Source organism: Eupeodes corollae, chromosome 3 (assembly GCF_945859685.1).
Source record: "Eupeodes corollae chromosome 3, idEupCoro1.1, whole genome shotgun sequence".
Lineage (NCBI taxonomy): Eukaryota > Metazoa > Arthropoda > Insecta > Diptera > Syrphidae > Eupeodes > Eupeodes corollae.
The window spans coordinates 89,254,349-89,276,402 of NC_079149.1; the positions used below are offsets into that span (position 1 = coordinate 89,254,349).

A 22,054-nucleotide genomic window follows, 5' to 3' on the forward strand; every position below is an offset into this window, starting at 1 on the left:
TTTGATTTATTTCAATCTCGACTGGCTTTGATGCTCCCACAGATGAGAAGAAGAATTTCCTATTCAGTAATCTACAATCTGCAAAAGCACACTAATCCCTTACCCTGATACAACCAGTCGGGAATACCATTATAAATGACATTCTGATATCCTGTGCTCGTTATACGGATGTCCTCTTCCTCTGCCGGTGATTGTCTTAAATATATATCGTTGTCAGCTACAATAATTAGGGACGTTGTATTGCCCAACCATGCGGCGTACTGTAGACGAGTTCTTTGTACTTTTGGTGAGTCCTTCAGTTTCACTGGCATGTGATGGTCATTTTCAACATCGTATATCGTATAGAAAGCGGTAAAGGACCGTTGAAAAATCTGCAAAAAAAAACAAAACATACAAAGTGAAAAAAGAATTAGAGAAAACAATGAAGCAAATAAATTGAAGTTGTAATTAATTTAATTAGAAAATGAAATCTTATACAAGATTAGTTTTGGGTGTTTCGGATCTTATCCCACTTCTGATACCACGTATTTTATTGCTTTCTTTGGTTTGTATCAGGAAATTATACAATGACAATGTAGCATTTTTGTCTTCATTTTTGATTTCTTGCAGAATTTTCAATCTAGAGAAATAGATAGAAACAGTTTCCTTATTTGTTTTTCAAAATCAGGATTGTACGAAAATTTGTCCTAAGAATAGGGACATGGGACATAAAATTCAAAAAATGATTATGAAATTGGAAAGAAAAAGAAACGTTTCCAATTTGTTATTTTGTTTTATTTTAAATAAATTGAAAAAGATACAAATATAAATAAGTGTGAAGACACACTCCGTTTCAATTGAATACGCACAAAAATTTTCAATAATGCTTTTTACATTTTTTTCCAAATAATCAGGGTTTCAAAAAATTTTAAAACATTTTTGGGTGTTAATTGTTTTTGAGTGAATTGTAATTACAACGAAAATTTAATAATTGTTTATGAGCGTTTTCACGTGCTGGATATTTTAAATCAAAAATTTTAGTTTCTTAAGTAAAATTAAATTTCTAATCTTAGATTTGTCTTCCTTAAAAAGTTTTTTAAGTTTTGGCGTTTTGTTAAAAATTAATCAGTTAAATTGTTCCAAGAAATTTAAAAATAACCAACAACATTTTGCATAGGATGAAATAGTTTTCTTTCAAAATCAATTTTTGTTAAAGAGATTTTTAGTCGTTAAACAATTTTTACCAATTTAAGTAGGATTTTGAGTTCAGTTTTATTTAGATTTTAATTTTGTATGAAAAAACAACAATATTTTCTGTGAGTTAAAATAAGTTTGAAGCCAATATGTTTTATTTCGTACGTCCGTACGTTCGCGACGTTTTTTTCGTCGTCCATAGCTCAAGAACCAGAAGAGATATCGACTTCAAATATATTTTGTTTTACGGATAATAATGCAGAAATTGCTCTCAAGAAAATTGCGTGGGTGGGTTTTTTTCTATAGCAGTTTAAAAAAAGGTGAAAATTTGGGTTAACCCTAAATAGCCAACGAACCAAAAACGCTAGAAACTTGAACTTTATATAATATATTGTAACGTGATACCAGACAAGTATCTTTTAAAAAAAAATCCCATTAACGGTTTTTTTTATAAATCAAAATAACTGAAAACAAATATTTGTCACCTCGAACATTTTACGAATACAAAATGATTTTATCTTCAAAACAATTTTGTGCAACGAAAAATAACGTTTTCAACATCTGGTAAAATTTTGAGAAAAACCGAACTGACGTTTTTTTTATAAAAAATAAAAACCTAAAAACAACATCACTCAAAGTTGGTAAAAATTGATTTTCGACTCAAATATATTTTCAAAAACTTAAGACTATGGCTTCCAGATAATTTTATCTTATAAGAAATATTGTTTTTAACATTGGGTAAAATTTTGAGAAAAAAGGAATTACATAATTGTTTTTTTTTTACAGAAATAAAAACCAGCCAAAAACCGAAGCGTGTAAGGACGATAAGGGGAACATCGTAGTAGAACCGCAGTCGTTGTTGAGAATATGGAAAGACCACTACTCCAAATTATATAACGATGACGAACCGAATTCCGCTTCAAGGGAGATAGAAGTACTCAATCTAGGCGACGCAGATCAACAATTCCGCCTATCCGACCTAGACAAAGTAAAGATAGCTATATCTAAACTTAAGTCAAACAAAGCTGCTGGAGCTGACGGCATTGCTGCAGAACTATTCAGAGCAGCAGGCGAAGACTTGTTAGGTAGCATGCAAAGTCCACTATCGACCAAATATTCACACTACGGAGGATCTTGTAAAAAATCCAGGAACTTCAAATCGATACCCACCATCTCTTTATCGATTTTAAAGCCGCGTATGACAGCATCTATAGGGAAGAGCTCTACCTAGCAATTTCTAGTTTTGGCATCCCTGTCAAACTTATCCGTTTGTGCAGAATGACGATGGAGAATGCACGCTGCTCTTTCAAGGTCGGAAAAGATCTTAACGATGCCAAAAAAGGTTTTAGAGAAGGCGATGCACTGTCATGCGACTTCTTCAACATCGTTCTGGAAAGAATTGTGCAAAGATCAACCGTCAACACTAGAGGCACAATCTTCCAAAGGTCCATCCAATTACTCGGATACGCAGATGATATTGACATAATTGGAAGATCAAAGCGTGATGTCAGTGGAACGTTTTTGATTATTGCATTAGAATTGAAGAAGATGGCTTTAGTGGGCAATGATCGCAGGACCAAATATATGCTGTCAATAAAAAAGGACACTGAACGTCATACAGCTATACTTTAAGGAAGTTAAGGACTAAGTCTCATCATCCCGGTTCTTATTTATGGCGCTGAGGCCTTGACCCTGTCAAAGAATGATAAGAGCAATATTTTTCAAATTTTGAGCGTGTTAGGATGCTTCGAGAGAAAAATTTGTCGGGTTATTTTTGGTCCCGTACGCATAGATGGAGAATGGAGGAGAAGATATGATAACGAACTGTACGGGCTTTACAGCGACACTGACATAGTAAGCAGAATTAAAGTCCAACGGCTTAGTTGGCTAGGTCATGTAGAGCGGATGGACATCAACGCTCCAGCCCGGAAGGTCTTCGAATCCAATCACGAGGGACGGCGCGCGCAGAAGAGGAAGAGCGCGACTCAGTTGGCGCACCCAGGTGCGAGAGGACCTCTACCAACTTGGCGTGCGAAACTGGAGACAGCTAGCTAGGGACCGAGCTGGCTGGAGACGCATGTTGGTTGAGACCCAGGTTCGCCCAGGACTGTAGCGCCACCTTACGTAAGTAAGTAAGTAAAAACCTAATCAAAAAAATTAATAAAAGTTAGTAAAAATTGAATTTGGACTCAAATATCCTTTCAAAACTTGAAGGTATTGACTTTAAACTTCTTTTATCTTTTAAACAATATTGTTGTCAACATTCTGTAACATTTTGAGAAAAATCTAATTGACAGTTCTTTTTACAAAAAAATAAAAACATAACAAAAAAAAATACTAAAACTTGGTACAAATTTACTTACGACTCAAAAAGCTTTTAAAAATTAAAAATATTGTTTTCAAACTCTTTTTATTTTACAGAAAATATTATTTTCGGTATTCAGTAGTTTTTTTTATTGAAATCAAACATTCCGTTTTTTGATAAAAATAAATCTACATAAAATAGTACGCAAATTTGATAAAAATGGATTCTCGGTTGTTGTTTTCTCTCAAATCAATTTCATTCATCTAATTTGTAAAAGTTTAACAAATGATACTAAAATTAATAAAACAAAAATGTTCGACTAAATATCTATTTAACAAGACTAGATTTTCAAACTAAACTTTTTCCTTATATGAAAAATGTTGTTTATAATTTTAAAATTTGTAAGAATAATTCAACGAACAACTTTTTCAACCCAACACGAAAACCTACAATCCTTTAAGCAAGACAAATAGACAAACGGGATGGGAAGTTATCAATGTGGGTCGCATCCCAGCCTCTTTTTTTGGAACAGTTTAGGTTGAGGTCATTTCATGAGAAATTACTACAGCTGGGTAAAAGGAAATCTTGGAGAGAAATGTTCGTAAATAATCTGTTATTTTTTGACACATTAACTTGGCCTACCAACATTATAACGCGACTATTCAATCCGTGCACATAACAAAAGCTTGGACAGAGAAGCCACATTTTTTTACTTCCTTCAATACATGACTTTCTCAACTGATTAAACATTATTAAATATACTTGGGGATGTTAAAGACAAAGAATTATTAATTTCAGCAATTGCGTTAACGTTTAGCGAAATATCATTGAACTATATCAAAAGGCTGTATGATTTATATTGGAACTAATTTACGGAATGATTAAAAGTAAAGGTGGAAGTACCAACTACTAAGTTTAACCAAATTTTGTTTTATTTTAATCCAACAACAATTTTAATTTTTTTGTTATTTTCAGTTGACTCAAAACAAATTTTCAATTTTTTCTAGTAGAAAGTTTTGCAAGTGCGCAAAAAAAAACTAGTGGCACATTTCGGATAATAATTTTGAACACATTTCTGAACAACTTAAGATAGTAGTAAGCACTAATAGATCTCACAATACAGATCAGTATTTGGAAAAAATGTAAAAAGCATTTACAAAATTTTGTATGCATTTTCAGATAAAGCGGAGTACATTGTTAAATTAAGATAATATAAAGAAAGCTTAAAATGGGTAAGCGACTTCTATTAATTCTTTTGCCGTATCAATGATTAGCCACATTTAAATGAAACTATTTATAATAACTTAATATCTGAATGAATTAAAGAAGCTATTAGAATATGCTGAAGAATGCTTGCAGTATTTATGCAGTGTTTACCACCTCCAAGTCAGATTTCATATTTCGTATTGTTTATTAATAGAAAAAAACTTTTCTGGGAGTATTGGTGTCGTTACTGCAATAAAATGGAAAATGTCTTCTGATTCTCTTTTGTTACATAAACCAAAAATCTGCTGAAAATTTCAACACTTACTCTTAATATTGTGAGTATAACTTCGGATGGAAACTGGACAGCCTCTCCAGCCGAATCTCTTGAGCTACTGATGAAGACGCACTTTCCAGGTTGCGAGAGTGATAACCCCGAATCACTTGAAACCACAGAGCTAAACGTAGCTCATGTGGAGCAAGTCAATTCCATTATAACCAGAGAAAATATTTTGTGGGCCATCAATACTTTTTCTCCATATAAATCCCCAGGCTTGGATGGCATAGTGCCAGTTATGCTTCAAAAGTTGCATAATGTGGCAGCTCCATGGCTGCAACAAATATTCAAAGGATGTCTCCTTCTCAAACATGTGCCCATGTCGTGGAGACAGGTCAAAGTAGTTTTTATCCCGAAAGTGGGTAGGCGAGGTCACGAATCCGTGAAGGATTTCAGACCTAGTTGGACGACCTCTTGAAAGCTCTGAGCATGCAGGGAAAATCAACGGAGACTGCCTCCATGAGGTAGTGCGTACTGTAGAACAAACAATCCATTATAAAGAATTTACTCTTGCCACCTTCCTAGACATAGAAGGTGCTTTTAACAACGTCCTTACCGAATCCATAGAAGAATCGCTCGTTAAGTTCAGTGTAGTAGACTTCATTCGAGAATGGATTATTTCCATGCTCAGTGGTAGGAAGATTCGAGCCACTCTAGGCAATACAATCGCAACAAAACACGTGAGTAGGGGAACACCCCAGGGTGGTGTTCTTTCGCCTCTTCTATGGCTTCTGGTCATGATACAATTCTCGTTAAATTAGAGAGTTGGGAGTGAAGGCGGTAGCCTACGCGGATGATTTGGTGCTACTGGTGTCAGGAAAGTATAGCTGGGCCACGAGTTGTGGACTAGGAGTTAACCAAAGTACAACTGAACTGTTGCTCTTTACCACCAAAACTAAAGTACTGCCCTTCAAGCTACCTCGACTCAACGGTCAAATCCTATCATTGTCTTCCAGTGCAAAATATTTGGGAGTTATACTCGACCCTAAACTAAACTGAAAACTAAATATTGAAGTACGCAGCAAAACTTTCGGCAAAAAGTGGGGACTTCAGTTGAAGATAATTTTATGGACGTACACAGCCGTAGTACGCCAAATCTTAACATATGGTTCGATTGTGTGGTGACCTGCTCTTAGCAAAGCCTATAATATTGATAAGCTAAAGAAGGTTCAGAGAACAGCTTGCGTGGGTACCACAAGGGCCATGCGTACTTGCCCAACGGACGCCTTAAACGTTATTTTGGATCTTCTACCAATCGACCTTTTTATTAAATACATAGATTCCTGCAGCGAATCAAAAAAAAAGCTGATTGTCAAAACCTTATGGTCACAGCAACACAACGAAATTGATTCCCTCAGATATTATCTCGATATAGACACTGACTACTGCACTCCTACTTTGAGCCTTAGTAAGGGTGTTAAGGTTATTTTCCCATCCATAGAAGATTGGGAGGATGACATCGTGTCGATAGGTTTCGACACAACCATCTTTACTGACGGCTCAAAGATGGAGTGCGGATTTGGTTTTGGGATCTTTTTTGAGTCCCTAAATCTAGCCAAATCCTTTAGGCTTCCTGACTTTGCTAGCGGTTTTCAGGCTGAACTGCTGGCAATAAGGAAGGCATGTAAGATACTTAAACAAAACCCAAACCAAAACCGAAATGCGGCTATCTTTACAGGCAGTCAGGCAGCTGTGAAAGCCATTAACTCGGCCATATCCTCATCTAAATTGGTCCAGCAATGTCGCGATGATGAGCTTGCGAGCCTGAATATTAACCTCGGTGTCACCCTGATCTGGGTTCCGGGCCATAGTGGTATCGTGGGAAATAAACGGGCTGACGAGATAGCCAGGCAAGGATCGGCCTTTCAAAGCTCACTTGCGGAAATGGTTAACATTCCTCTTGGTGCTATGAAGGGTAAAATATTTTCTATCTACTAAACTGAATCATATCTAGGAAGATATGGCCCACCTATAATAAAACCCGTACAAATGATCTTCTATGCAGGCCAAGGCAAGACATATCCTGGATTGTTGCGGTTTGCACCGGACATTGGCCTATAGGAGTTCATGCGGAGAAGTTGGGTATTTCTTACAACACCTTTTGCCGTAGTTGTAGTGACCAAAGAGTAAGTGAAACGATAATCCATTTCCAAGGCTCTATGTTTCTTTCGGTTGTCTTCTCCATTAAGGCGTTTAAAAAATCATTGTCTTAGTTTTTTGGACGTTAATATGTAGATTTCTAGTTTTTAAATATGACTGGGTTCTATTTATTTTGAACTGAAGTGAAAACGGTTTGTCTGACAACTAATCAAAGTCCTCCTCGCACAGAAGCTTTTTAATAAGATTTTCACCAAAGATTACCCACCCCAACAAAAAGAATAACACGAATATCATCAACGAAAAGTGCAAAAAGTAAAGTACTTAGAATGCATCCTTGTGGAACACCTGCAGATGTTGTAAACCATTCTAACAAACTGGACTCATCCCATAATGTTGCACATGATGTCGCGAGGATACTGGATAGAACACTAAAAACATACGTTATACATTGATAGATTCAAATTATTATATTAGAGCCCTTCAAATGCAGCTTTAATTAGATTTCTAGCAAAGCTAGCTGAAAAAATGTAGTCAGTCGATTAGAACTTGGAATCCAGTTTGAAAGTCTTCCATAGAGTAAAAAATCCCTAAAGAGTTGTCACCGTAAGTATTGTTGATGAAAGTCAACTTCGGGTGTGTTGTAAAAGTAGTTCCAGTGATAATTTACAAAAAAAAAAGGATAATTTTTCACCCTTAATGTTTATTATAGCTCAAGGATAATTTACGAGTTTATTTTTGATGTCGAAGAGTGTTTGCCTTAAGCTGATTCCTCGACGACAAAATTTTATTTGCTAATTCAGTACAATGAAGTTCTAAGATGACGGTACCCACCTTTTTTCGTATGGGTGTTTAGTAGCTCCCGCGTATTTTTTAAACGAATTTCCTCACCTACGTTTTTGAGCTAAAGCAGGTCATCTACTCCTCTTCCTCATCCATACAGATTCTGCAAAGGTCATTTGAGAATACGACTAGCCGAGCGGTATGCTTTCATATTATTGAGTATATATACGATCCGCTTGCCTTGAACCAAATTTAGACTACCGTTCCACAAATGAAACACAAATGTCAACCCTTAAAAAACATACAATATTTTATCTACCCAAATTTCAAGTGACTAAAATTGAATTTGGTGATAAAATTCAATTATTCAATATTTGTTTCGCATAGCAACAATACTTAACCAGTTCAATAATATTTGTCAAAAGTGTTTGTCCTTGAAGTACAACTTCATATTTTATTTTAAATCGACAGAAGCTATCTAACAAACCGAAGAATTGGAATGGAATCGGAACTTCAAAAATTGCTTTCAGCAAAGAAATAAAAGATTATTATTTTTTATTTGCTCTTTTTATATCTGATTACCTACATATATGTATGTATACTTGAGAGTGGTACAACACAATGGTCAATAGCAGTGTCGCTATTTATAGAAATGTAGTATCGAAGGACGAGAGGATGAAAAATTGACTCACCAATAACATCATGAGAGAGATAAGAAAAATGAAACCCAATTTTTCAAAGGAAAGGACCTATAAAGGACTTCAATTTATCGTTTTGAATATACAATATACATACATATATTTTTTTCTCAATAAATGCTTATTCATATGTATGTATGTGCTGTACTTCAATACCACCTACCCATTATGTACATACGTCAGAACTCAGAAATAGGAATAAGAAATTTTCAATGATTTCCGGGTTTTGACGTTTTCTTTTTTATTTTAATGCCTCAATGACTATACTTTGTAGTAAGGTATGATGATGTTGTGTTGGCAAGGCATACAATGGAAACAATATAATACACGTTATTATAAGCCTCTTTTAAAAAATAAGAACTCGTGAGCTAGAAGCTGAATGAATAGGTACATTCAGGGAAATGTACTTTGACAAATTGAAATAGTTTCAATTTTTTTGTTATTGTATTTTCACTTTAAATTTTTGAAATAAACTAAAAATATTGGCAAAGATTTGCATTCGTGGTAACCAAATACTTGAATTGCAAATGCAGTTAATTTGTAACTTTTTTTCTAAATATATGCTTACTGGTATTATCACGACTGCAGTAAGCTCTCTGTATACCAACTAGCTTTTAAAATGCATTCTTTTAAGGTTGACATTGTAAAACTTTCTAAGGATTTTGAAGTGCTACTGAAGTCATTTAACACTCAAATTATGTGTTATATCAGCAAATTTCTCGTGTCAAAACTGTTCAGTTAAAGAAAGAGCTCCTATGAGAACCGTTTGGCAATACGAGAAAGCCAACTGGGACGGCCTCAATAATTACTTCAGGATCTTTAACTAGTCACTATGCTTCCTCGATAGTGACGTCGACGCCAGCGCTGATATGATCACAAGTTTAATTCTCCTGGGAATGAGAACTTTTATACCAAACAGGGTTAAAAGTATCAGACCCAAGGGAAACGCTTGGTTTGATGCGAGCTGTAAAGAGGTTATTAGGGCCAAAGAGGTTAGTTTCCGTTGCTATAAAGCCAACCGTACTGAGGAAAGCCGTAAAAAGTTCAAACAAGCCAGGAAGGCCTGCAACGCCCATATTCGACGTACCAAATTTTTACATGACCAAAATTTACGGCAAAAAATACTGCAATGTCCCAAAGGCAGTACAAATTTTTGGTCATTTGTAAAAAACATGAGGAATTCTTCCTCTTCTTCGGTTCCTACGCTCGTTGATAATGACACTCCTTTTGTTAGCTCTTTAGAGAAAGCTAATCTCTTTGCTAGGCAGTTCGCCGCCAATTCTACGCTGCCAGTGAGTGTTATGACTCCGCCTGTACTTGAGCGAGTCAGTGATTCTATGGGACCAATCTTTTTTCGCACTCGTACTGTGGCAAGAGTCCTAAGAGATCTAAACACACATAAATCCGCTGGTCCGGATGGTATCCCCGCTATTGTTCTGAAGAGGTGTTCTTCAACGCTGGCAAAACCACTGCGTAAGCTTTTTCATCTGTCCTACTCCTCAGGTCTCGTTCCGAGCGGATGGAAAACCGCATTTGTCCAGCCTATTCCCAAAAAAGGCGAATCTTCCTCTCACCCTCTAACTACCGACCGATTGCAGTTACGTCCCTTCTTTCCAAGGTCATGGAAACGCTGATTTATTATCAGCTCAAGAAATATCTTGAAGATCGAAAGCTTCTTAATGACCGGCAATACGGCTTTCGTAGCAATAGGTCCACTGGTGATCTCATGGTTCATCTCACCGAACAGTGGAGCAAATCTTTACATCGTTTTGGAGAAAGTAAGATTATTGCACTTGATATTTCAAAAGCATTTGATAGGGTTTGGCATCAGGCTCTCTTATCGAAAATGCATGCATTGGGTTTTCATGAATCCCTGCTTCATTGGATTAGTAATTACCTTTCGGATCGTTCAATACAAGTAGTATTGGATGGATTCAAGTCTGAAAACCATAAAATAAATGCTGGTGTGCCCCAGGGCTCTGTTTTATCTCCAACACTCTTTCTCATTTTTATTAATGATCTTCTGTCTGTAACATCTAATCCAATACAATGTTTCGCTGACGATAGTACTCTTAGCTTTTCATATTCGTTTTCAGACTCACATCCCTCTTCTTCGGATGTGGAACTGCAACGACAAAATATGATAAGCTCATTAAATTCCGATCTAAACAGCATTGTTCAATGGGGATTAAAAAACCGCGTGGAATTTAATGCTTCGAAAACCCAATGCTGTCTTGTATCGTTAAAGCGAGATATACCCCCATTGCCATTATCCATGGATGGCACTTGCATCAATGAGACTGAACACCTCGATATTCTCGGTATGTGTGTCACCAACCACCTCTTATGGAATGATCACATACGCGATGTCGCCAAAAATGCCGCAAGGTGTTTGGGTTTTCTTAGGCGATGCAAGAAATATTTCACCCCTTCTGATCTGGCTGTTATCTACAAGACTTACATACGTCCAAAGCTTGAGTATAACTCCCATCTCTGGGCTGGTGCTCCTGCAACTTACTTAAGCCTCTTGGATAGTATTGAACGTAGAGCATTTAAATTAATAGGTGATAATATCATCATAAGTTCATTTACTTCGCTTGAACATCGTCGTAAGGTCTCTTGTCTGACCCTTTTTGACCGTTATTTTAACGGCTTATGCTCTAGTGAAATAGCCAGTTGCATTCCTCCCCTTAAACAGTTCAACCGTAATACTCGCGCTTCTAGGAATGCTCATCAGTATACCCTCGAGCCCAACTTCGGTCGTACTGTCAAATACAGAGATTCGTTCTTTAGCCGTACTACGCGAATGTGGAATGCCTTACCACACTCTGTCTTTCCTAGTCATTGCAATATTCAGGAATTCAAAACCAATGCGCACCGACATCTCCTTTTAAACCCTCTCTCCTCTTCCTACTGCTCACACTGTGCATCTGCATAATAAGGGTAGTAATATCCCCTTGAGTGTGTGTTTATTATATATAAAAAAAAAAAAAATGAATATTCTGTAACCAACATCATGGATGGTAATTTCACATCAAGTAATGAATTAGCTCAGCCCAAAATTCCTTCTACTTCTCTTCTGCAAGTGAAGATATTCCCGCGCAATCAGGTTCTGGTATAAACAACGCAGAACCTATGAACCTGTCAAAACAAAAGAAAAAGTAAAAAAAAGAAGCCAAGAAAACTCTGTGCTTGCTAGAATTTCTACACTCCCCCTCAAAACGAACTAATGTTAACACAACCCGAATAATTACAGACCCCACACTGGAACTCCAAATATATCTCCAATTTTTTTTACTCAAATTGAACTTCCAAAACAATTCCATTCCTATCAAAGCTGCCCTGAAACCAAAAATACTTTAGCTCATCCATTAGGTGTACTAAGATCAGTAAATCAAGTAGCTTTGATTCCTCTTTCAAATAAGTTACGAATCTCACGTTCTTGGATTAAATTTGCAATACAAACAAATGGCCGCAGAGACTTTGGTCAAAGAATTTACACAAAGTCAAAAACGAAGTGTTTCTTTGAAAACCAAGTTCATTGCGAACTCTCCTTGGTATTAGAATTTCTTATCAGTTTGTCCTGCTCTCAAACCAATATTTTGCTTTTAGTTGATTTTAATTTACATCAGAAGACGAATTTTGCCTTGAAGCCTCTCTCTCTTCTTCACTATCTTTTCTCGATAAAATCCTTCTTACTGCCTTACAGCAAACAAGCTGTGTTAAAACCTCAAAAAATTAAATTCTCGATTTAGTATATTCTTCGGACTCTATTAGTACTTACTTTTGTTCTAGAATATAGATCAGGAATTACTAATATTTGCATAAATAAATAAAGTGGGTGGCGCAACAGACCGAACTAGAGAACTTGGGCCTAGTGACTTACAACTCTCAATCATTTCTGTGTGCGAGTAATGTTGTCAGGAATGGAGGGGACCTACAGTTTATATGCCGAATCCAAACGGCTAATTTGAAAAATAACTTTTTCATGACAAGAGTTACTCTTGGAGAATTTGTCAATTCCTCGCAAGAGGCAGTATCCGTGAAAAGACTTTAGATGGCATAGGCAGGGATTTTATAATTTTTTGGAACCTCTTTGTATAATTTTTTAATGCAGTAGAATCTTAATTTTTTAATAAGGTTTTACATAAATCTTAATTATTTCAAAAATTGGTTTGCTAATTTTTTTGACAGTGGGAAGTTTTGAAACGCTTCAATTTGACGATATTTTTTAGTGGAACATTTTAAATACTAAGTTCAATTTAATTTAAGGATATGATTTGCATATTTTCAGTTTTAAGTAAACATCCAATCATAATATAAAGATATCTTATTACTTTGCATTATATTTAAAAAAAAATTAATTTTCACAGGATTCTTTTGCACCAGATCAGCCTTACTTTGAGTAATTACCGAATTTTCGGCTGGTTCCATTCTTGCCCGATTATATTTCTCCTTAAGCCATTGGTAAAAAAGGTTCTCAACTTTATGATGAGTGCTTTCAAATTCTTTATCTAAATTTTGTATTTATCCTTATCTCAAAGAACATTTCTTAATACATGGCAAACACCTTTTATAACTTCAATTCACATTAAGGAACCGAAAGGAGTGGTAATAAACTATGGACCAATTGATAAACTTTCGCATACTTCAAAAATATTTCAAAGCTTTGAAATGAACTCTTACCACCACAAATCCTTAAGAATTTGCTTCATTGACTCTAAGATCCTTAGAAGACAGGAATGAAGTTTATTAAACGTTCCAATCCTATTCTAGCCACTTCTGGTGTCGCTGAAGGCAGTTATTTAGGCCGTTACAATTAAGAACATGGTCATTTAACACTGTCAAATCTCGCTTTACGCTGATGATATGAAATTTTTCAAAATCATTGCAACATTCTCAACCTGCTCAATATTAGAAAATGTTAGACAACGAACTTTTCGCTCAAAGGCATTAAAACAAACATTTCCCCTTTAATACAATCTTCATTATCATCATTGATTTAATAATAACTACTCTGCTTAAGGTTTTGTTTGAAGATTTCAAGACTTTTGTCCGACTTCTACTTGAATTATGAGCCTCAGATTTGGTGCCCATATCAAGATATACATATTTTAAGAATATAAAGCACCCAACGACGGTTAGTTCGTTTTCCACTTTGATACTTTCCTTGAGAAAATGATTTGATCTTACCACCTTATCGTGACCACCTCAATCAGTTAAATCTCAACTCATTACAGGAACGTAGAGAAATTGCTGACATACTTTTCATACATCGGCTTCTCTCTAGTTAAGTTGACTTCCAATTCCAAAAACGGGGAATAAGCTAGTTGGAAGCAAATCTAATTATATTTTAAGGTACAAATCTTAGGAATTATTTCTTTATTCTAGAAGAGCTTTCACTCTGAATAGCCTGCTATTCAAGCAGCTGTAACCTATAAAAGCTGTTATTTTTTGACATTTGACAAGTGAGACTACTTGTCATTAGACCTCACAACTTAATTTCACGAATACTAAAGAAATAAGAAAGGCAACAATAAAATTAGACTTTTTGATTCATGTAATTTTCACAAACAAAAAATTAAAAAAAGCCAACTTGTCAACTAAAGGAACTAATATTTAAAAACTAATATTAGTAACAGTTTAAAATTCTTCAACCGCGAAACACTGTAATTGACACTAATTTGTCATAATTTTAAACTTATCTTATCAACGTAGGCAACTACTATAAACCCCAATTAAAACCGAATCAAAATCTCATTGGTATACGTATGACTTTAAAACCAAAACACAACGACCATCACCTTCCTTCCAGCATATTTTCTTAACTTTAAACAAAAACTAAAAATAAACTTAAATTTTTATCAGTTATTCTGCAACAATTAATCTCTTTCCTTGCAAGCCCGCGGGAAAGTTCCAATTTGACTGAATGTCAGAACACAACCCGAGCAAACAGTGATTTATTTAGTTTTTCTTTTTGCCTTCGGAACTAAAAACACAACATTAAGTACCTACCTGAGCTGTGTAGATGTAGAAAACTTCAAAAGAAGTTCCATCAATTATCCCATTACGTTCAAGTATCCAATTAGGTATGAAATCAAATAAAATTTCCACCCGCCCAAAACTCCAACATCAAACCCTCGCACCACCTTAACCCTCACTTTTATATTATGACTGAATGGAAAAATATATCTTTTATAATAAAACAAAAGTCTGCCAGAAGCCCAGAACGGACGCGAGCGACGACTATGACGACGACGACGCCCCAAAACGCTTATCAGAAGATGGAAAAGTAACGAGTAGTAAACATACAACACACGCGTACCAAAACAACTTTTCATTTATAAAACTTTTACACTCTCACTCCCCTTTATATTTCGCAATGTTTCACCTGTTATTGCTTAGGTAGGTATAGCCCAGGTGCAATCACATGTACAGCAACAAAATATCAAACCACAAGAAACCAAAAAATAAAAACAAGTCCTTCATCCTTTTATACTTTTATGAGCCATAAAAGGGATAAAATTTGTTTCCATTATATAGAACGAAAGAGAGTTTCCAAACCATGTCATTTTTGTTTCGGTTTCGGTTTTGGTTTTTGTTTTTGTGTTTTGTTTTGACGCCCATAAGTCTGTTTCCTCTTCCTCTATTAAAAAAGTTTCAAAACGATACAGCCAGCGCAACACATTTATTCTTCTGTTATGTGGAAACAGTTTCGAATCCAGAAAAAGAGAATTTAGATACGATTTCAATACAGGGCCGGATTACAATTTAGCTCGCCTTAAAGTCATTTAGAAATTAAAAAATGAATTGTCGTTTCGTAAATATTGAATCAAACTATTGAGCTTAAAAGCTAGGCAAAAAGGCTTAATATGCTCAGGCATTACGAAAAAAGAGGCTGTGATGCTACCTGATAACTACCAATTCCCGTCATTCAATTCATCCATCAGTACCTTTCTTTGTTCTCCAAATACTCAAATCGAAAACCATTTCTTATCAGTTTTTTGTTATTTTTGAAGGATTTCGGTTGAATTTTTCTTAAAGATGAGTTTTTTAGTCGAAAACCAATTTTTTCTTATTTTAGTATCATTTCCTGAAAATTTTATTTCTTATATAAACATATACATATTGCTTTTTTTTTAAAGAACATAAAGCACATTTATTACGAAAGTTTTATTTAAAGTTTTATTAAAAACTGAGTGTTGGATTTTTATAAAAAACTTTGTGATGTCGAAATCGATATTTTAATCGAAAATTTTTAGATTTTTATTTTTACTGTCATTTTGATTTCAATTATTTTTAAGATGAAATTATCTTTCATATTTTGTTTGTAAAATATTCGATGAGACGGTTTACGAATAACGGGTGATTTTTTAAAAACTATAGGAAAGTTTTAAAAAAACACATCAAACTCAGAAAAATGCATGAAATCTCCATATAATGTAGTGTTTGAAGATTATTTCATTCAAATGTGGACCTTGACTGCACCTCCTCATATGGTCCATCCGCTTAGTCTAATTTTGAGATACTCTTTCCAACATTTCAACAACGAATAAAAGCTTCAATGTTGTCTTCTAATGCGTCAATCTATATAGACATGATCTTTAACATAGCCCTAAAAAATAGTCTAAAGGCGTTAAATCGCAAATTAATCTGGGCAAATTGACCGGTCCCTAACGTGAAACAAAATGTTCACCGAACTCGCCTCTCAATAAGTTCATTGTTGAGCGTGCTGTGTGGCATGTGGCACCGTCTTGTTGAAACCACGTGTCATGCAAGTCAAGCTCTTGCATTTTGGGGAAAAAAAAGTTTGATATCATCTCTCGGAAGCGCTCACCATTTACAGTTACGTTAAGATTCGCACCATCTTTAAAGAATATTCACTCCAAACTCGATTCTCAATTCTGCTTATTTACGTACCCATTGAGCCAAAAATGAGCTTCGTCGCTAGCTGGAAGAAACGCGCGATGAACTTTCAATAATTTGCAAGCTTTGTTCGTTTGTAAGACGATTCATGGTTAAATTATAGACCAAATTGAAGATTTTTGACAGTGAAACAAAACACGAAACGTGCGTCAGCTGTTTAAAGCAGTGTTGCCAAAAAGATAATAGCTAAAAAATCACCCTTTAGTTTGGTATCACGTCCCACTTTATAATATAAAATTGTTCTTGATATATTTTTGGGTTAATGTTTAAAATTGTAATGGTAAAAAACCAGCAACTCAATTTTTGTATTTGAAGTCAATATCTCTATTAGTTCTTGAGATATGAACGAAGAAAAAAGTTTCCCAAACGTACGGTTGTACGAACCTATACGTACGAACGTACACACACACATAAATTACTCTTAAAGTCTTTTATTTAGACTGTTAAGTCCTTGCAACGCCAAGCAATGTCAAAAACTTTTAGTTTGACATTGCACCGATTACAATTACTTTTTATGGCAAGTTACAATCGTTACGAAAAAAAATTGTTTGATCAGTTTCAATATTTAATCCAAGGTGCTTTTCAAATTTCTTTTACATCTTTTCTTTAATAAAGAGAAGAATTCAAATTTTATTGTTAAATGAACGTAATTTCATAATCATATCCAATACAGAGGGCTAAGAATTGTATTTCCTGTATTCAAATCAATCCGCTGACCATTCGAATGAACTAAATTGTCGAGTCCTAAGACTACGCTATAATTTTTGAACTTGCCTATCGACGATAAACGTTTCTGACATCGACATACCCAAAACTTCTAGGAGGTCCCAGATGCTCTTCAAGCATTCAGAAACGTTTTGAAATTGGCGCGAATGGCATTATAGAAATTTAATGGAATGCGAAAGTCAGTAAAATAAGTTGAAGATAGTTGCACTACCTTCTAAAACTTATCTGTTACCATGCAACATTCGTTTAACTTTCTTTCCTTTGACGAATTTAAAAATAGTTTGGAACTGTTACTTTTGCTCGCTCGCCGAAATTTACAATTATTTGGAATTCACAAATTTCACATTTCAACCTAACTAATAAAAGGGAATGCGGTCTTTTGTAAATCCGCTACTGCTTTCGGCGTTTTTATTCTTTTAGAAAATTGTTGGTTGCTCGATGTCGACGTAAGCCTTGCGATTACTTTTATGCAACATTTTTTGTTTTTATGTTTTTATGTTTTCAGTTTTCAAATCTTTATATCTTAGAGGCTGTTCTAATAGACAGGAAGAAGTTTTCGCTGTTTTTGAACGATATAAGTGATTTTTTTGCATTTCAAATAGAATACACTGTAACTGGCATGACCTGAAACTCTATTGATTGCAAGATAAGATCGGACTTAAATAAAAAATAACATTCTAAAAGTTACGATACAAAAAAATTCCATAAGCTGGCATGGATCCAAATGACGTATTGGAAAAAGTTACTAGCTTTCTTGCTATGTATCTTGAAAAATTCATCTTCATTCAGCTTGTTTTTGTGTGCCTGTGTGTTTATTTCATTTTTTAATCCCAATTCACATTACTCAAAAAACATTCTTGGAGGTTATGTGGAATTTGTGATAGATGTGGACGTGGAGGCGATAAAAAGCTAAAGTTCTTCTTCCAATAAGAAAAATGTACCGAAATGTTAAAATGTGAAAAGAAAAATTTAAGTTATAAAAACTGGAATAACAAATAAGCATTACGTATGTATGCAACTATACAAGTTTTTGGAAAGTTTTCTTATATAAGTATAAATGTTACGATTTATTTATAGATATAAAATGTCACATTCAAGCTATTGCTCTTTTAAGATCAAACTAAAGTTACTCACAGATTTCCTCCTGGATAAAACATATTCCTTATTATATTTTTGTTTTACATCAAAAGTTTTAAGACATTGATAACAATCCAGTAACATTTTCTTTTGAATAGAAGCAGACCTTGCGTCAAGTCAAAGCCGATGTTTCTAATTTTTTGGTTAATTATTTATTATGTTGGCCTAATTAGTAATCCTAGTTTCTGAACTCGAACGCCAAACCGCAACATGTCCAAAAATCAGAAAATTTCGGATAGTACTTAGGATAGGAATAGAGACGAAATTGGGCTTAAATTGGTCAAAATGTCGGATAGTACTTAGCACGTATTTGAAGAAAATTTATTGAAATTGTAGAGTGTATTTATGAAGAAGAAAATAGCCCATCAGGGTTAAAATCGTCAATACCTAAAGAAACTTCTAAAAGCTTAACGTCTAAGTTCCTTAAAACTTTGAATTTACGGCACTAAAGGAAACGGTTTTTTTTTTGGCATTCCAGCGATAAGATTGTCTCACTAAAAAAATACTATTATATAGACATAAGTTTTGAATTTTAGTGCATAGGACCGTAATGCCAGAGGTCTTGGGTGCAATCACTGGCTGTGCCATCTTATGTTCTGCCTGCGAGTTGTGCCTATTGCGAGGAATTGACAAATCATCCAAGAATAGTTTTGGCCTTTAAGATGTTTAATCAATAATTGGTAAGAACAGTGATTATTGAAATAAATTGCACTCTTGTATCCAAAGACTTTGTTTAAAAAATTTAAATGCCATTTTATTAATCAAACAAGCTTTAATTTGCTTAATTTTTTAAATTTGTTATAATATAAACAATTTTTTCAATTCTTGTTTAAAATTATTTTAGTATGCAGTTACTAAGAGCTTATTAACATGCCTACGTTTTTCATTTAATTTTCGTAAAAAAATGATAACCCATTTCGAATTTTGAAAAAAAAAATGTTTAAGTTTTAAAAAATCCAAATTAAAACAAAGACATTTTTGATTTTGATACATAATTAAGACGGTTAAAGACCTTGTTAAGAGCTTGTGTAGAAAAATATATTAAAATTGAAACATTAATTTTCTATTTTTAACTCAATCAAAATAATATTTTTGGCTGTAGTGGTTATTTTCGACTTCTCTTTCAACGTAGTGTCATTTTTGATTAAACCCTCTAGTTCGAAATTTTTACAAATAAAAAACTTGGTATATAGTCAGGGAAAAGGTTCTTGGCAAATGTTGCTATATCTGTAGAATACCTAAAAAATAACTCATGGCAGATGTGAACTATTGTTTTTAGATGCATTTTATCCAAATGTTTCTTCTTGAACTTTCGAAGCATTTTATTGAAACAATCGTGCAACTTTATTGCCAATGGGAAATTTATTTATTAACTTCCCATAGGAAGTTATTGTAATGGGTCCGATTTGTCAAATTGAAAATTTTGACATTTCTCGACGTTTCAAGGTCCCTATAGTTAAAATAAAAGATTTTTAGAAAAATGTCTGTGCGTGCGTGTGTACGTACGTTCGTACGTTCACGACGATTTTCTCGTCCTCCATAGCTCAAGAACCAGCAAAGATATCAACTTCAATTAAATTTTGTTATACAGATAATAAGGCAGAAAGATGCAGATAGGGCTCTCAAGAAAATTGCGTGGGTGGTTTTTTTTAATATAACAGTTTGAAAAAAAGGTGAAAATTTTGGTTAACTCTAAATATCTTACGAACCAAAAACGCTAGAGACTTGAATTAAATTCTGTATAATATATTGTAACGTGATACCAAACAGGTATATTTTTTGAAAAAAAAATCAGTATAACGGTTTTTTTATAAATCAATAAAACTGAAAAAAAAAATTGTCAATTTCAAAATTTTACGACTGAAATTTCATCTCTTAAACAATTTTGAGCAACGAAGAATAATGTTTTTGACATCTGGTAAAATTTTGGGAAAAATCGAAATGACAGTTTTTTGTATAAAAATCTTAAAAAAACATTACTCAAAGTTCGTAAAAAATTGAATATCGATTCAATATCTTTTCAAAAACTCGAAATTTAGACTTCAAACTTCTTTTATCTTATAAGAAATGTTGTTTTCAACATTTTTAAAAATGTTGAGAAAAATCGAATTGACAGTTTTTTAAAAAATTAAAAATATTGGCTTCAAACTTATTTTATTTCACAGAAAATATTGTTTTGGATATTTAGTAATTTTTAAAAAATAAAATCTACAAAAAATAGTACGCAAATTTGGTAAAAATTGAACTTTTAAGCAAGAAAAATCGACAGATGGGATGGGAAGTTATCAGTGTGGGTCGCATCCCAACCTCTTTTTTTTTATTCATTTATTCAGCTTAATATAAGCTATCATAACTAACTTAACTTAACACTAGCTTGACTTTTTTTGTTTTGTTTGCAGTTCTTGTTATCAATTTTCATTTTCATAATTCATGTGGGCCCTAAGGCCCACATAAAAGCTCGTTAATGTACAAGAACTAACAATCTTGATTTTATTTGACTCAAAATTACAAGGGACGGGGAATTCGGACTCAAAAATTGAAAAAGTAAAGGGTATCTTTCAGATGGGATTTGGAAACGTTGAAATCGAAGACTACCATCGCAGCGTTGGAGTGACGAAGAATTCTGGACATTGGTTCAAAGTGCCCGTAATTAGTACGGTGATGAGGGATATAGAAAAGGGAAACAGATCGCAGATTTCGAGGGTTGGTGTTAAGATGAATATCATTCAGGAGTGCCGGGGAATCTATAATGCCCATTAACAATTGGTGAGCAAATAATATATCAGCGTTTTTGCGTCTTATATATAAGGGCTGCAAGCCTATCAGTTTTAGTCGATCGGCATAAGGAGGCAAGTTGGATGTAACATCCCAGGGGAGGCCACGTAAGGCAAATCGAACGAATCGTCTTTGAACATTTTCAATTCTGAGTGAATGGTTTTCATAAAAGGGAGACCATACTTGGCATGGATATTCAAGATGAGGACGGACTAGGGAAATGTAAAGCGCTTTAGTTACATAGGGGTTGGAAAATTCTTTTGTGCATCTGTTAATAAAACCGAGAGATCTATTAGCTTTATTAATAATTTGGTCAAAATGGGATGGAAATTCAGGTGTTTGTCACACATAATACCAAGATCAATAATAAAATCGACTACGTTGACGGCGTCATTAAGAAAGTAGTATACTCTATGAGATGGGATTTGTTTGCGCGAAAAGGTCATTTGTTTACATTTACCTACAATTAACTCTAGGAAATGCATGCACCAATCAAAAAAGATATTAAGATCATTTTGTAAAAATAAAGAATCAGATGGAGTAGAGATAATCTTAAAAATTTTCTTATCATCCGCAAACATTAGGATATCTGAGTTTTTTAATTTAAGACAGACATCGTTAACAGATAAGACGAAGAGCAGGGGGGCCAAGGTGACTACCTTGTGGGACTACAGAAGTTGCATGTATAGGATTTAAGACTGAGTTACGGAAAAGGACTCTATAAGTTCTATTCGCAAGATAGGTGCTTACAATTCATAGGAGTTGAACAATTTCGTTCCCTAGTTTTTGCAAAAGGTGGGATATAGTGGTCAAAATAAACAGATCACAGATGCGAGGCAGTAAGCTTGGACCTCCTTCAACATAACCTCATTCAAACATTCATCGATTTGTGTG

At 34.3% G+C, this 22,054-nt stretch overlaps 1 protein-coding gene across 3 annotated transcripts in view; it reads right to left on the reverse strand.

The window, feature by feature from the left end:
- LOC129951796 (inactive dipeptidyl peptidase 10-like) overlaps positions 1-22,054 on the reverse strand; it is a 73,537-nt gene that overhangs the window by 33,030 nt on the left and 18,453 nt on the right. For all 3 annotated transcript variants that reach the window (XM_056064115.1, XM_056064114.1, XM_056064116.1), the window contains exon 3: positions 104-371. In XM_056064115.1, coding sequence (XP_055920090.1) covers positions 104-371 — 268 coding nt within the window. The remainder of the gene's footprint in view (positions 1-103; positions 372-22,054) is intronic.